Source organism: Rhodnius prolixus, unplaced genomic scaffold (assembly GCF_049639745.1).
Source record: "Rhodnius prolixus isolate KJV_2025 unplaced genomic scaffold, Rpr scaffold_5, whole genome shotgun sequence".
NCBI classification, from domain to species: domain Eukaryota; kingdom Metazoa; phylum Arthropoda; class Insecta; order Hemiptera; family Reduviidae; genus Rhodnius; species Rhodnius prolixus.
The window spans coordinates 24,329,821-24,344,888 of NW_027411624.1; the positions used below are offsets into that span (position 1 = coordinate 24,329,821).

Consider the following 15,068-nt stretch of genomic DNA (forward strand, 5'->3'; position numbering starts at 1 on the left):
TCAAATAAATAAATTCAGTACATCTTAGTGGAGAATATCTGTAGCTTAAATTTGTATAAATATGAATATGAGATGCTTACTATATTGCCAATAGCGATTCATAGAAACAATTGCTAGTCGCCATTTTATACATATTATACGAGGTGTGTTCAAAAAGTAACGGGAATTTTCGTTTTTTGAAAAAAATATTTATTTATTCATCTACATTAATATTGTCGCCTTCAAAGTAGTCCCCTTCGCATACAATACACTTGTGCCAGCGCTTTTTCCAATCCTCGAAACACTTCTGAAACTCGATCTTTGTGATAGCTTTCAGCTCTTTCAGCGATTCGCTTTTAATGTCATCTATGCTTGTAAAACGACGGCCTTTTAATGTTCTCTTTATGTTTGGAAATAGAAAAAAGTCACATGGAGCCATGTCTGGCGAATATGGAGGCTGGGGCATCGTTAAAGTTTTGTTTTTGGCCAAAAATTCACGAACAAGCAATGAAGTGTGAGCAGGTGCATTATCGTGGTGCAAAATCCATGAATTGTTTTGCCACAAATCCGGGCGTTTTTTTCGGATTGCTTCACGCAAACGGCGTTGAACTTGTAGGTAGTACTCCTTATTGATTGTTTGACCTTGTGGCAAGAATTCATGATGCACTATGCCATTAAAATCGAAGAACACAGTGAGCATAACCTTCACATTCGACCGCACTTGTCGAGCCTTTTTCGGTCTTGGCGATCCAGAATGCCTCCACTGGGACGATTGAGCCTTAGTTTCGACATCATATCCGTAAACCCATGTTTCGTCACCTGTTATAACACGTTTCAGTAGATCCGCATCGTTGTCGACTTCATTGAGTGACTCTTGAGCAACTTCCATTCTCCGCTGTTTTTGTTCGAAATTCAACAATTTTGGAACAAATTTTGCTGCCACACGTTTCATACCCAAAACATCCGAAAAAATTTCATGGCATGAGCCAATTGATATGGCAACATCATCAGCGACTTCTCTGATTGTGATTCGGCGATCGTTCATAACCATTTCTTTCACTTTTTTTACGTTTTCATCGGTTGTTGATGTGCTTGGACGTCCAGGTCGTTCGTCATCTTCAACGTTTTCGCGGCCATCTTGGAAACGCTTATACCACTCGTAAATCCTTGTTTTACTCATAGCAGACTCACCATATATATGCCTTTATTAACATTTCACACACTTTATTTCATTTTTTACGCAAAATTTAATACAAATTCTTTGATCCATTTTTTTTAACAAACAAAAATCGCCAAGCTCGAAAAACACGTCTAACCTTAACGGCTGCCACTTAAGAAGTAAACAATGAATATTACTGAAAATTTTATCGTACTTCAGGGGCATGTGTACCAACATAATAAAAAAAAAATTTTACAATCAGACTCTCCAAACCCGCGAAATTTAAAAATTCCCGTTACTTTTTGAACACACCTCGTATACATACTATGCCTCCTGGAAGGGTCAGTGAAAGAGCGGTTAGAGAGAAAAGTCCACTGTTCTTTATTATAAAGCACAAAATATGAGTTACGTCATCAAATATTTACATTGGCGCTGCTAATCTAATAAACGATAGAACATAGCAAAAGCACTTGGAGCCACATTGTGAAGTTAATAGTATTACACTGTGAAATATTGTTTTCTTGCCGAGCAAGGTCAATTTACCATCATAGACTGACAGTAATGATAACATTATTGATACAAAAGACTTTTCCAAAGAAGTCTTTACCAAAAATAAGCACAGAAATCTGGTTGCTCTGTATAAATTAGGAACTTCCTTTTTAAAACAAACAATAATCAATTTCTGTTGTTTAAAAAGTGCAGACAAATATCTTGGAATATTTTTATTGCGGAAAGTCACTGTCACTGATAAGTGTGACTGCTGAAGGTTTGTGTAAGGTGAATTAATAAACTCTCGCGCCTCTCCCGAGAAAAAAAAACAGTGCTACGAGACAGAATTAAAAACATCATTGAGAGACATCTAGTGGCGAAGCTGTGGAGTGATCACTACAGAAAAAATCAAAATTGAAAAATCGAATACGATTTGGCCAAGAAATAAATTTTCCACACATTGTGAAAGAATGAAGCCTCTGATAGTTTAGCTCTCTTAAGAAAGAAGAAGAAGATAGATGCTTGAAGAGTAATAGAATACGAGTCAGAAGAGAAGAGGAGAGGGTGGATGGTATCCAGGAACCTACTTCATGAACGTCCCAAAAAATAAAACAGTTATCTTGTACCTTAACTGGTGAGCTGCTAATACTAACATTATTATAATAAAAATTTAGTTTTTTCGGTTTCTTTAATCTGTACGTTACACCATAATAGGATTGAATTTATTTTTATTGCTTTGTAAAAAATGAAAATGCATTTATCGAACTATAAGAATTTACGAGAACAATTTTTGTTAACCAAAAAAAGCGCAGATCTCGTCAATAGAAGCAAGACTTTTTTTTACATATTCTCGTAGATATCACTAACAGGTAATGAGCGATAATACTAATTTTCACCATCAGTATTTTACAAAATCAAGAAGCTAATAATCACAGCTTTTGTTAAATAACAGAACTACATTTACAGAATGAGCGGGAAATGCAACAGAAATATTGTTAAGTAATAATATGTTCGAGTTATGAGCGAGTGAATATTTCAGGTTATCAGTATACCAGAACATAATTAATGCAACGAATAAGTCTTATTTGTGCTCAGTGTAAAGATAGCATGACGGAATTTCCATTGTACGAGGAATTCTTTAAGACTTTCACCTGAATCTAATTCTTAAGGTACTGAAAAAGAAAAATAGGGTTTAATTTCACGACTCTCTTGCCTTGAACTTACTAAGGTAGGCCATCCTTCGAACCGCATCCTTCTCAGTTTTTTTATGTTTGAACCTTGGTTCTTTCATCAGGTTGGAAGACCATTCAGACGATAGTAGGCCATCAAACAGTTAGCCTAGTTTGACAGAAAGAAGACGAAACAGCACCTCAAGTTTTGAGTATTCCAGTTTGTGTGAAGTCTTCACCACTTAGAAGAAAACAAATTCGGCCTTCTAGCTTTACCTAGGAGTCCCTAGCCATACTTTAAGTCTAATCAAACAAGAGAACAGTAGGGTTTTACCAACTAGAGGGTTACGCAATATGCATTGGCTAATTATTAACCAACGTGTCTAATCTTAATTTTAGATTTGAGAATTATGTTTAGAGTTGAGCCATTTATTCTGGTCTTACAGTTTAAGTTCCCTAAATAATGAAAACAGATTACATTAAAATTACACTTTTACAGCATGTAATTGAAATGTTTAATTCATTATTATTAATTAAAAGCTTTTCGGTTTTAATTCCTTCGAAAATACTTATTTTTCACTCTACTGTATTTCGGATTTTTTCTAATATTTGATTACTTGTTAATGCAAAGAATGTAAACGATTCAATTCTGACAACTTTTTAGTTTCCGCTGGTGGAAACTCTGTCATTCCAATCCATTTGACCATGATCAAACGCTCGATTATCTAACATTAAGACTTGGTCCATAATGGTTAGTCTTAAAAGAAAACGGTAACTCTTAAAAAATGGAATTTAGTAGTTACAAAAATGAATACAAGACTGCCAATTGTATACTCAATACAAAAGATGATTGAATAGAGTTGCGGCAATCAATCCACCTTCGACATCTCAATATTAAAACATTATAGCATTAAATTTCCCTTGGACTGTACATTGAAAAGAATTACATAGCTTAGACAAGAATTCTCACACACGACTCAAACGCTACTGATTCAAAAATCGTTTCGTTCTCTTAGGCCATACGACAACCGCTCTCTCCCTCCTTAATAGAAGACTGATGCCTTTATTTACTTTACTAGACACTATAGACGTACGAACAGCAAAACGTTCTATTATGAACCTAACCTAAACCCAATCTAAAATCCTCAGCCATATCACAGGTTGTTCTTGCTGGGACTTCAACCTTAGTACATTACACTCTGATCTTAAACATTCTTCATCTCTCCAATTGCCACATTTTCTTCGACAGATTTCACTCCAGACTTCCAGCTCACTCTAATACTTAAGCAGTGACACCCTCTTCTCGTACTCTCTCGAGAAATCCAGCGACGATTACGACGTCGATGGCCCCTAACTGCTTAATGTTATTAATCAATAGATAAATACCATTCAATAAATCAAGATAAATGCCCTCTTGATTCAGTAAAGATGTTAATTTCAAATTTAATAAATAGAAAGCAGTAATTGCAACCCAAATTCATAATGAAATGAAAAGTACTTCTGCTAAAGTCGAGTTTATGTGCTACCATGAGTGTAGATATTTGTAAGGTTACGTCAGTCGGAAGCGTATTTCCAATTCAGTAACAAAAAGTGAATATCGAGGAAACTAGGGTAAACAAAACTGTAAAGTATAATAATGTGAAAGTCCTGTTTTAATAAGCAGTTAATAAAATTCTAAAAGTTACATAAATCACGGTTGGTTACTCTTCATGGATTTTTGTATCAGAGTAGTGGGGCTCTACAATAGATATACGGGTGTAATGTGGATACGACATCACACGGTAAAATGAAGTCAAACATTACAGTGTTGTGGTGTGCATTTCTATCTGCGGTGGCCCTGACTGACGCGATCGTCGTGAGACGAGCAGCACACCATCACTATGAACACTCAAATGGAGAAGACTTAGAGAGCAGTGAATCTGGTAAGCACTACTATCATCACAAGGAACATACATCACATCATAAACACAAACCAGAAATTGTTACCCACATCAAAAAGGTACATGTTCCATTTGAGGTAATTGAGGAGAAGAAAGTACCTTACAAAGTGGAAGTGCCAATCGAAAAACCGTATCCAGTTTATATACCAAAACCGTACCCAGTGTATGTAGAGAAGAAAGTGCCTTATGAAGTTAAAGTACCCGTACCAAAACCATACACTGTGGAGAAAAAAGTACCAGTACCCGTTGAAGTACCAGTTAAAAAACCATATCCAGTATATGTTCCAAAACCTTACAACGTATACATAGAAAAGAAAGTTCCCTATACAGTGGAGAAGAAAGTTCCGTACACAGTAAAAGTGCCCGTAGAGAAACCGTATCCGGTACATATAAAGGTTGAGAAAGAAGTACCGTACAAAGTAGAGAAGATCGTGCCATATCCGGTAGAGGTTAAAGTGGACAAACCAGTTCCCGTACATGTGGAAAAACCTATTCCAATTAAAGTAGAAAAGAAGGTTCCCTATCCAGTAGAGAAAATTATACCATACCCAGTGAAAGTGCCAGTGAAAATCCCTATTAAAGTTCCTTACCCTGTACATGTACACAAATCACATCACGTTGAACATCATGGGTTTGAAGGATCTTCCAGTGGATCTTTAGGAAGTGAGAACCATCACTTCGGTGGTGGATTTGGAGGCGAAAGTGGTGGATTCGGAGGAGGCAGTGAAGGGTACGGTGGAAGTAGTGGTAGTTATGGAGGAGGTAATGGTGGGTACGGAGGCGGCAGTGGTGGATTTGGCGGCAGTGGTGGATTTGGAGGCAGTAGTGGATGGATCGGAGGTGGCAGTGGTGGATATGGGGGAAGCAGTTTTTAAAGATTGAATATTTTGCCTTGTTATTAAATCGAACTTTTAATATGTGAGTGTAACATCAATCCTACACAGTGTTGTAGACTCTTAAGAGCCATGCTTTACACTTATAAAAATTGACTGTGATTTCTTTGTATGATTTGAATTGTAAATAAATAATTCTGTATCAATTTTTTTTTTTTTTTTTTGCTTGAGATAAACAAAATATCAAAACTTTACTCTCGTGTAACAATAAGATTTATTAAACATTACATACAGTTCTTAATATAAAAAGCTACACGTATTGCAGTAATCAAATTTCAATAATTTTTTTTTTTCTAAGCAATAGTGAATTAGGAAACGAGAACGATTGGGGAGAGATGAGAACGAACTTGAGACGATATAAGATGGTTACGGCATCTTCAGCGAAGCGAATCAGGGAATGTAAATAAAGAAAACTGTTTTATTCTGGGACATGATTCGATCCTCTGGGAGATACATACATAAACAAGGAATTGTGAAAATAGAAAAGTGACAAGCTGGTCTGTACACAAACAGGAGTATCCGCAGCTATGGTTATTTCTCTTCAATCCCAACTTCTTCTGCGTCCATGTAACAAAAATTAAAAACTTGTTCTTTCTATTAATTAATCTTTAACAAAAAAAAACAAAAACAGAGAAGGGATTAAAGTGGTTATCGTATTCTTGATTCCAATGCGAAGATCCCGGGTTCGAATCTAGTTTCCCTTAGATTTTCTCTTTGTAGGAGCTTCTTACAGCTCTCTACACGATGTTTGACAAATGTGTATCTAATGAGTGAACATGGTCCGGATGCACTGAAAAAAGCTCCGGGCGCAAATGGCTGGGATGTTGAAGGCCATAAACCTGAGAGTTCATTTTTCCTTTTATGTAATGGAAAGAAATGCAGTCAATTCTAATTTAAGAAATAGTTTTTTCTATAGAAATGCAAATTCCATTTCTATTGATTATCTAAACAAAAACTAATTAAAGTTATTGTTCTTTTTTTCATTATACGCTCTATAGGCCTACTTATAACTAGGTGCCTTGTAATTGTAAAGGGATATCATTTCAGACAAAATCTCTTTGTCTTCGGAAAAGAGTTATATATAATATTATTCTTTTCCAGATATTTCATGAAAACGATTCATGTTTTTTTAAGCCTAAACTTTTTTTAGTGAAAAAATGTTTGTAGAGAATCCTGAACTTTATATGTATGAACTTAAAAATAAAATAATATGCTAGGAATTGTAGTAGAGATAAACGCCATAATTCCCAACAATCTGCATTCACTGCGCATATTTAAAACAATGTTAAGATCAATCAAACAATTAGTAAAAGTGTCCAACACCGAACGATTGAATCAATCTCGAATTGGTTTTTACTTTCATCTAAATTTAGATTCACTACAGATTCTATGTTTGGATAAAGTTATCAAGTAGAATAGAAATGATTGCAGTTAAGAATGCAATGGGCTTTCCTCTTAAACTTTTAAACTTAAAACTTCTAAGTGTTCTCGAAGTCTTTTTGAGAAAAATATTATGTCACTCGTAAGATTTTTAAATTTTCACAAATTCCTGGGAAATATTTGCACTTTTAACATTTTAACCTTGCAACAATAGAAGATAAGTAATGGGAAACATCTTGTATTTACCACAATAACCGTTAAGTTATTGAAATATTACTAAAAATTGAAATATAAACATAATAATTCATGCGTTCTGTTCACTTCTTTCAAAATTATATCCTACTTTTAGAAGCAAATATTCTAGATAATGCCAAATAATTTTTATTGAATTTTATTATTTAGAATATGTTCTCTGAAGTTCTTTTGGAAATAGTTTTTTTTAAATAAATACAATGAACATTTTATTTTAGGTTGCATAAAATGTCATACCTTCCAAGTGTTACTGATGTGTGAAGACATGAGATTCTAGGAGACGACAATGTAGCAGAAAAAATATTGTGAAAAGAAGGCCCTACAGATGAATGGAGTTGAAGTTACAGATCTCTCACAGCTCTCAAGTGTTGTGTTAAGATCTGTGAAGAAGTAAGATCCCAGAAGGAGAAAGTAATGTGGAAACATGGATTTGAAAATTAATCGATACAGATATATCTAGCAAATGGTTCAGGTATGTCAAACCTCTCAAGAAAGAAAATGTCAATATAAATATTCTTTCTTGGCGAACAATCACAATTTTCTTCGGCGTGGCGGCAATAACGTTGATGTGGGCAATAGCCTTAAAACAAATTTTATATTCTGGAGTGCTGGAAATGAGTCCAAGTCCTTGGCTGACTGCAGAAAAACACAAAACGTTTGCTGGAACTCCCAGGCAGTGCATATATCCGGCAAGGTAGCATCGTATCGTCTATCCAAAACCCACCACCCTTTGACTTGGCAACAAATTCGAAGTTAGTTGTGCTAGAATTTCTTTAAACTTCTCTCTTCTTTTCATTATAAATGTTTACCGGTCAAGATATGGGCAAATAAATCTTCTAGCTTCACAGAGCGGCAGCTTGTTCTTAACGATTTGAAGCTAAGAAGACTTTTATTCAAAGTGTAGTAAAATAGAAAGCTGCAGCTGTAATCAAGGAAAAAGGATGTAGATGTGCTTCAGTACGTGAGCTTCCAGCCAGAAGCAAAGAGAATACAAAAAGAGATAAGGATGGAAGAATGTTGAAGCTTATCTAGGTCAGTGTGATTCTGACTATCATCCCCACAAAAAGCTACATCAATGTTTAGTACTTCAAATTCTAAATATAAAGAAGACGTTTTGTACTTATTGTGAATACATAACATTAGAAATATAGGAAACTAGAATAGAATCGTGAGACTATGAATAAAGTTGCGATTTAATTAAATGCTGCAAGTTTTTGCGGCAAAATCCTACCATACCTAGGAAAGTGTACCAAAATACTGTAACGTGAGAAAATACTTTTTTCATTTTTTGTCTCAAGAGGAAATAAAGATACTGTTGATTATGTGATTTGGTCCGAAGTACTGGACAATATCGTTGATACACTACGAAGGATAAACTGCTGTATTTTAGGATATATTTTGAACATTTCACGCGGAGATTTGGGAAATGCAATTTATTATTTAAATAAATTTAATATTATTGATTGTATGTAGACAACTCTTTCCGAAGGCCGGCAGCGTATTGAGAATCCTCAGGACGCCATTGAACTTAGATATTAATTATTTTTTTTTAAATGAGTTGTATATGACAAATATTTACGGTTGGAGCGCCATTGTAGCCGAGCGGTTAGAGGCGAGTCCTGTAAAGCTAATATGTTTTGTGGTACTGGGTTCGATTCCCGGTTTTAGGCTTTGCATTTTATTTATGGTTAATAAAAGAAATTTACAGTAAAGTATGTTTGCTAGTCGGCTCCATCCACAACAACTAATTGGTAGTTGGACATAAAGCCCGCCTGAAGAAATAGGCAATTACTTTACTTACTTTGTATTTACAGATGGTAATGGGTTTTCAATAAGCATTCTGCAAAATTGACATTTTTCCTCTTAGTACATAATTGTAGGATCCTAACTTACAAATTTTTTCAAATTTCTCGTTTTAAAATATATTTTAAAATACATATATTGCTCACCCACACCAATTTATAAAAACGCCTTTATCGGAATTATGAGGTCAAAAAAGTGATTTTTCAGATTTAATCTCTATATCTAACATTTGTCATAATCGCCGTGTAAAGAAGAAAAATTTAAAAAATAAGAAAAAATACAGTTTTATTTATTGAGGGTGCGGTATTATATTAAAAGGAGGTTTTATATTAAGAGGTTAAGTGTCATTTCCCAACTCTTCATCATACAGCCTCAACACTTATTTCCTACTTCAGTTCTTGATTGTCCAGACATTTATAGCTAATTATTTTCATATTTAATATGTTTCAAAATTTGCGTATTTATTTTTCTCAGGTATGTGTTAAATTACCAAATTCCACAATAAAAATTTTCAACGTGAAAGAAGGACCTAATTAAAGGCCTTCCAATCATTATTGTCACTTGCTCTCAAGAAAGAGGATATGTAAAACAACTAAATTTGATTGCTGTTTAATAAAAAAATTAAAATGGAAGATAATTGCTGGAAATGTCAGAGAGGAACTGAATGACTGCCATTTTCATTTCTTTTTCTACTCATGTAAGTAGAATAACTAAACTTCTTATTTTTTCAATTGGTTGGTCGACCTGATAACTATACTTATCAACTATTTCAAAATTGTACTTATTTAGAAATTTTATTCTGAAAAAATCAGTCTCAGAGGTTATTGTGTTTAGAACATTCTCTAACTTTTTATATTTCACAATCTTGGTGATATTATTTTTATTATTTGACGCATTCTATTAAGATAAGTAAGTATATCATTCATTTTAGTTAGTTCCTAATTGAGCTATCATTCTATAAGCGCTTTAATAGAAACATAGATGTAAAGTTTCCACTTTCGTTCAGTCCAATAAAACACATTGTACCTTTTGTGAAATATACGGTATTGCTCCACAAGATTGTCTTGAGGCGTCACCCTCAAGCTAGCATACTTGAGAACCGAGCTTTAGCTTAATGTCAGAAAGCTCACTACCATTTGCCGAGCGATAAATTTGCTCTTATTTTGCTCATTTTGAACTTACAGGATCCTGGAATTGCTTAGAATCTTGTTTTTATTTTACTTTTTCATTCATTTCATCCTTTGGAATTTCCCAATTATTTTGATACATTTTTTGGAGTTCTTGTTAGGCACGTAAAATTGCCTATGCCAGTTGGCATCTAATTTTAATTTATGAACTTTTAATTTATATAGACCCCTCTTCAAATCTTAAAATGTAACGCTGATTTTCATATGGTAGTAAATGTAGACTTTTAAAACGACCATATTTTATTCTCTCTGAATGTCTTGTAATAAATGTCACAGTTTATTTCCATTAAGAGAATCAGAGCCATTAAGTCATGTTTTTTTAAAAAAAATAATAATTCAATAAAGTGAACTATTTTTCATGAAGCTCCAGATTCTCTAAATTTATTATTATTTTTGCAAAAGTGAACTTTAATAAATGAAATTGATTTTTCTTATATCTAGAACCATATTGAGTGAGAAATTTTGGAAAAAATGATATGTCTGCAAAAAAATATATTTGTTACATTTGCAAATGATAAAAACAAAATAATTGTAAATATTATAGATAAGCTAATTACCAGTCTTAATTAATTAATCAACCGAGACGTGACAATAAGTTAACTTAAGAACATAAGATAAATATAAATTTAAATAAACTAAGGCAGTCTTCATTTGCAGTAAAAATAATTGTTCTCAATTGATTCTACAGTCTAGAATTTATTTACTAGTTACGATTCCCGGCCCATAACTTGCATTTAATTTAATCAGTTATTATTAGAAAATAGTGAACTCTGTTAGCTATTTGCCTCCGGCCATGCTACCCAATCTTAGGTTGGGCGTAAAGTTCGCTTGAAGAACACCTTGTGAAATTGATAACCTGTTACTCAGTTGTTTCTCTGTTCGTTGCTGTTAACTTATTTTACCAGTACTGTCTTCATAATAAAAGCTCCTTATAATTCTTATGAACTTCCTTTGTTAAAAATTAATTGACATTGCTGGATGCAAAACTTCTATATCTACCTCCTGCTAGCCTGTTGCTTTCATGTCTATGTAAACTTTTACTTTCGTCTAAACTCCTTCTAAAGTGGAGGTTGTTTTTATACATTAGAGATCTACTACCGCTACTTTCCATGTGACTATCTCTCATATGTTTGCGAGGGATGCCATTTCTATCTGTACTATCTCCACTGTTGTCGTATCCAACAGAAGTGCTTGCAACATGACTGTTACTTCCGAATCCAAATGAACCACCATTACCTGAAGTATTTAACCTGCCATAAAATTTACCAACATTTCTTCCAAATGATTGCTCTTGGTCTTTATATTCATGAGAATTTCCATTTCCAAGAGAACTACTTTCTTTTTTGCTACCAAAGTGATGAGTGCTTTCAAATTTATTTGAACTGTCTCCAACTGAAGTGCTATCTAGGTTGCCTTGGCTTTTATATACATAAGAACTTTCACTCCCATGATTGCTTACAAATCCGTCAGTAACACTTCCTCTGCTGCCATCTAGTCCAACAAAACTGTCTCCGAAGTGGTTTTTATACCCATGCGAACTTTCACTTCCACGGCTATCGACAAATCTGCCAGTGTTACCTCCGAAGTGTGCACTGCTTTTGTAAATATTAGAATAGTCAAGCACACCGGCACCTCCATCGCTACTTCCACCAAATCTGCCAGAACCAGCTTCTGAGTAATCGTGATATTTATACCCGTGAGAACTTCCACTTCCGCTGCTATCGCCCAATCCACTTGCGCCGTCTCCATTGTGACTACTGCTAATCTTGCCAAAATCACCACCGCTGTTGTGGTTAAATCCATAAGAATTACCAGCAAAGTAAACGCTGCTATCGCCGCACCCTCTGCAGGAACTTGCTTCATCACCACTTCCTTCACTGGAGTTATCGCTGCTTCCAATATTGCTTGAATTCTCTCCAAAATCCTCTGATTCTTTTTGTACTCCAAGATCACTTCCACTATTAAACCCTCCGTCATCAAATTCATGTCCTTGTTGTTCATGATTATAAATATGGTATGGTACTTCTATTGGAATTTTTACGGGCACTTTAACTGGGTAGGGTACGACTTTTTCTACAGGATAAGGAACTGGCTTCTCTATTTTGACTGGGATAGGTTTCTCCACATGTACGGGTACAGGTGTATCTACTTTCACCTCTACTGGGTATGGTACTATCTTCTCCACTTTGTATGGTACTTCTTTTTCAACTTTTACATGCACTGGATATGGTTTCTCAACGGGTACTTTAACCGGATAAGGTACATGTTTTTCTAACGTATATGGCACTTTCTTTTCCACGTAAACATTGTAAGGTTTTGGTACGTACACTGGATATGGTTTATCTACGGGTACTTTTACTGGTACAGGAATTTTCTTCTCAACAGTGTATGGTTTTGGTACGGGCACTTCAACTTTATAGGGTACCTTTTTTTCTACATATACTGGATACGGTTTTGGTACATATATGTGATATGGCTTATCCACTGGAATTTCTACTTTGTATGGAACTTTCTTCTCTACTATTACTTCGTATGGTACTGGTACTTTTTTAGTTATGGTGATTGTTTTCACATGGTGCTTATGGGATTCTTCATGAGTTTGCCTGTGTGGAGCTTCCATATGGTGATGATGGTGGTGGTGCTGATGATACCAATCAGCTTTGTTGTCGTAGTGACTCTTTTCTATGCTTCCATCATTTTCATGTAATTGTCGTTTTTCTTTTGCTAAATGTAATTCCTTACTGAACACTACACTTAATAATGTAAAGAATATTAACACTTCGCGATAAATCATCAGATTCGAAAACATTGTACTTTTTAACACTTGTATCATTAATAATCACTTCATTTATCGTGATGAGTGTGTTTATATACAGTTCTACTTTCAACTCCCACTTTCAATTATAAATAACTACTCTTTCGATTCATTTATAATTTTACCATATTTAAATCGAGCAACCGTAACAGGATTAAAATTCAATATAAAGAAATTTAACGCTATTAAGATGTTCATTGAATATTTAGAAATTTTATAAAGAATGAATAGTATTTTTTAAGTTTCCGGTCGTCTTTAAATGTATTGCTTACTTCCCGTTGTCATAATGTTAATTAGAATAATTATAATTTCATTATTATTACCTAAGGAATAAACTTTATATTTTCTGGGCAGATTCAAGCGGATATTAACTTTCAATATTACGCTTTTTCGTGCAGTGTTTGACGGTCAACCCTTAAACAACTGCCCTACCGGACAGTTTTAATAAACTTTCAATGTAGGCTTCATGGATTCAAAAACAAAAAAATCCTCATCAAGTATTTGCAGTAATTACTAAGTAATCGACAGGTTGCTTCTACTCTGGAAAATCTTCAATCATTGTACAGTTTAGAATAAGATAATCTAATATGATTATGAAAAAAATTACTTGTCCCTAATTTAAGAATCATTTAATCAACTAAATAAAATGATTTGTTTTACTAATTTAAAATTAATTTATTTTATCTAATGCTTTTGAACCATTATTAATGTCGAAGTGCCCTCACATCTGCTTCCAACCACTCATTGGACATTCTAGATCGCCTGTTTCAGTCTAAACATAGAAATCCCATTGCACCATTTTCCCAGGTAGTTCGTAGGCTTCCTCAGTCTTTTTAGCCCTGGATTTTTCCCCATAGCAAAGTTTTACTGTACTGCCTGCGGCCATCTTCATTACGTGCTTAAATTAGTCTATCCTTCGCTCTCACAGCAGCATCTTTGACGTGAACATTTAATCCACACCTGCTGCACCCACCTTTCGTATTTTTTTTTTTTTTTATTTATAATAATCGTCGTTGGCACCTCATAGTAGTCAGCTGCATTAGACTCATAGATAATGTTTTCTGCAAAAAAAGCCAGGTGACAAAGACAGACTAGTCGCCATTCTCATCCTCTAATCTTCGCATTTTCCGCTGCTTTCAACGTTACAATTCTCTAGAATTGACATTGGAAGTTATTTATTACTATTATTATTTTTTTAATACAGATTCATCTATGCTTTCCTGAAAACTTACAATACACAGTTCACAAAGTAATGCTAAATTAAATGTTATACCTACATCTAATATAAATAATAATTGTAAATACTCATTAATGTTGCTTGTTAATTAGCCATCTAAGTAAATAAAATAAATAAGGCCACCTGTCGTTAGAATGTCCATTAAACGAATAAAAGAATCAAATGATGTTGGAAAGCTAACCCTGGTCAGGATATCCGAATAAGTTTTATTCAAATAAAACTTAAAAATTAATTTAAATTGAATTTTTCCCCATCTCTAGTCTTGTTGATTAACAAACATACGAATGAACTTGAGACAAAAAATAAAAGTAATTTTACTCTATAATTGAATTATTTTAATATTATTCTCACAAAAATTGGTCTTTAATCTCTTGTAAAAAAAGGTTTTTAATCTCTGGAGATTAAAAGTAATTACATTGTTGACAGGTTTCACTTTAACAAAGATTAAGGTTTGGATGAAATTGCTAAAGTAAATTGTTTTATATGGTAGGTTTTGTATTAAACAATTTTTAACATTGTTTTAAAGTTACCAACATCGCAAAAGAGGTCAATTATCTATCGTCATGACTCATACCAAGCAGGATGCTCTTCCCTCTTTCTTTTTTCATGGTGTTTTACAATCTCTTCTTTTCAGTAATATTAGTCTATATATCTAATTTCGAATTGAATTTCACTGAAATACGTTGATAACCGACATAAGCACATGACTACAAAACATAGTTTAGCTGTGGACATTTTCGAGTATGTGTATTTAAAAAAAATATG

At 34.0% G+C, this 15,068-nt stretch overlaps 3 protein-coding genes across 24 annotated transcripts in view; 1 reads left to right on the forward strand and 2 right to left on the reverse strand.

Annotated features, from left to right (window-relative positions):
- Positions 1 to 15,068, reverse strand: part of LOC141458953 (synaptotagmin-15-like) — a 147,155-nt gene that overhangs the window by 96,689 nt on the left and 35,398 nt on the right. The window lies entirely within an intron of this gene.
- LOC141458956 (uncharacterized) overlaps positions 1 to 15,068 on the forward strand; it is a 59,596-nt gene that overhangs the window by 14,147 nt on the left and 30,381 nt on the right. For 8 of the 21 annotated variants that reach the window (XM_074137589.1, XM_074137592.1, XM_074137591.1 and 5 more), the window contains exons 1-3: positions 3,073 to 6,196; positions 7,480 to 7,733; positions 9,539 to 9,761. The exons of 2 other annotated variants lie outside the window; for them this stretch is intronic. In XM_074137589.1, the coding sequence (XP_073993690.1) occupies positions 4,583 to 5,611 (1,029 nt within the window). In that variant the 5' untranslated portion in view covers positions 3,073 to 4,582 and the 3' untranslated portion in view covers positions 5,612 to 6,196; positions 7,480 to 7,733; positions 9,539 to 9,761. Of the gene's footprint in view, positions 1 to 3,072; positions 6,197 to 7,479; positions 7,734 to 9,538; positions 9,762 to 9,853; positions 9,974 to 15,068 lie in introns of those variants that run through there. 11 more of the 21 variants (XR_012461295.1, XR_012461294.1, XR_012461297.1 and 8 more) reach the window with 5 other exon arrangements.
- LOC141458942 (uncharacterized) lies at positions 10,827 to 13,140 on the reverse strand. Its single transcript, XM_074137537.1, has one exon. The coding sequence runs from the start codon at positions 13,082 to 13,084 to the stop codon at positions 11,213 to 11,215; it is 1,872 nt and encodes a 623-aa protein (XP_073993638.1). The 5' UTR covers positions 13,085 to 13,140; the 3' UTR covers positions 10,827 to 11,212.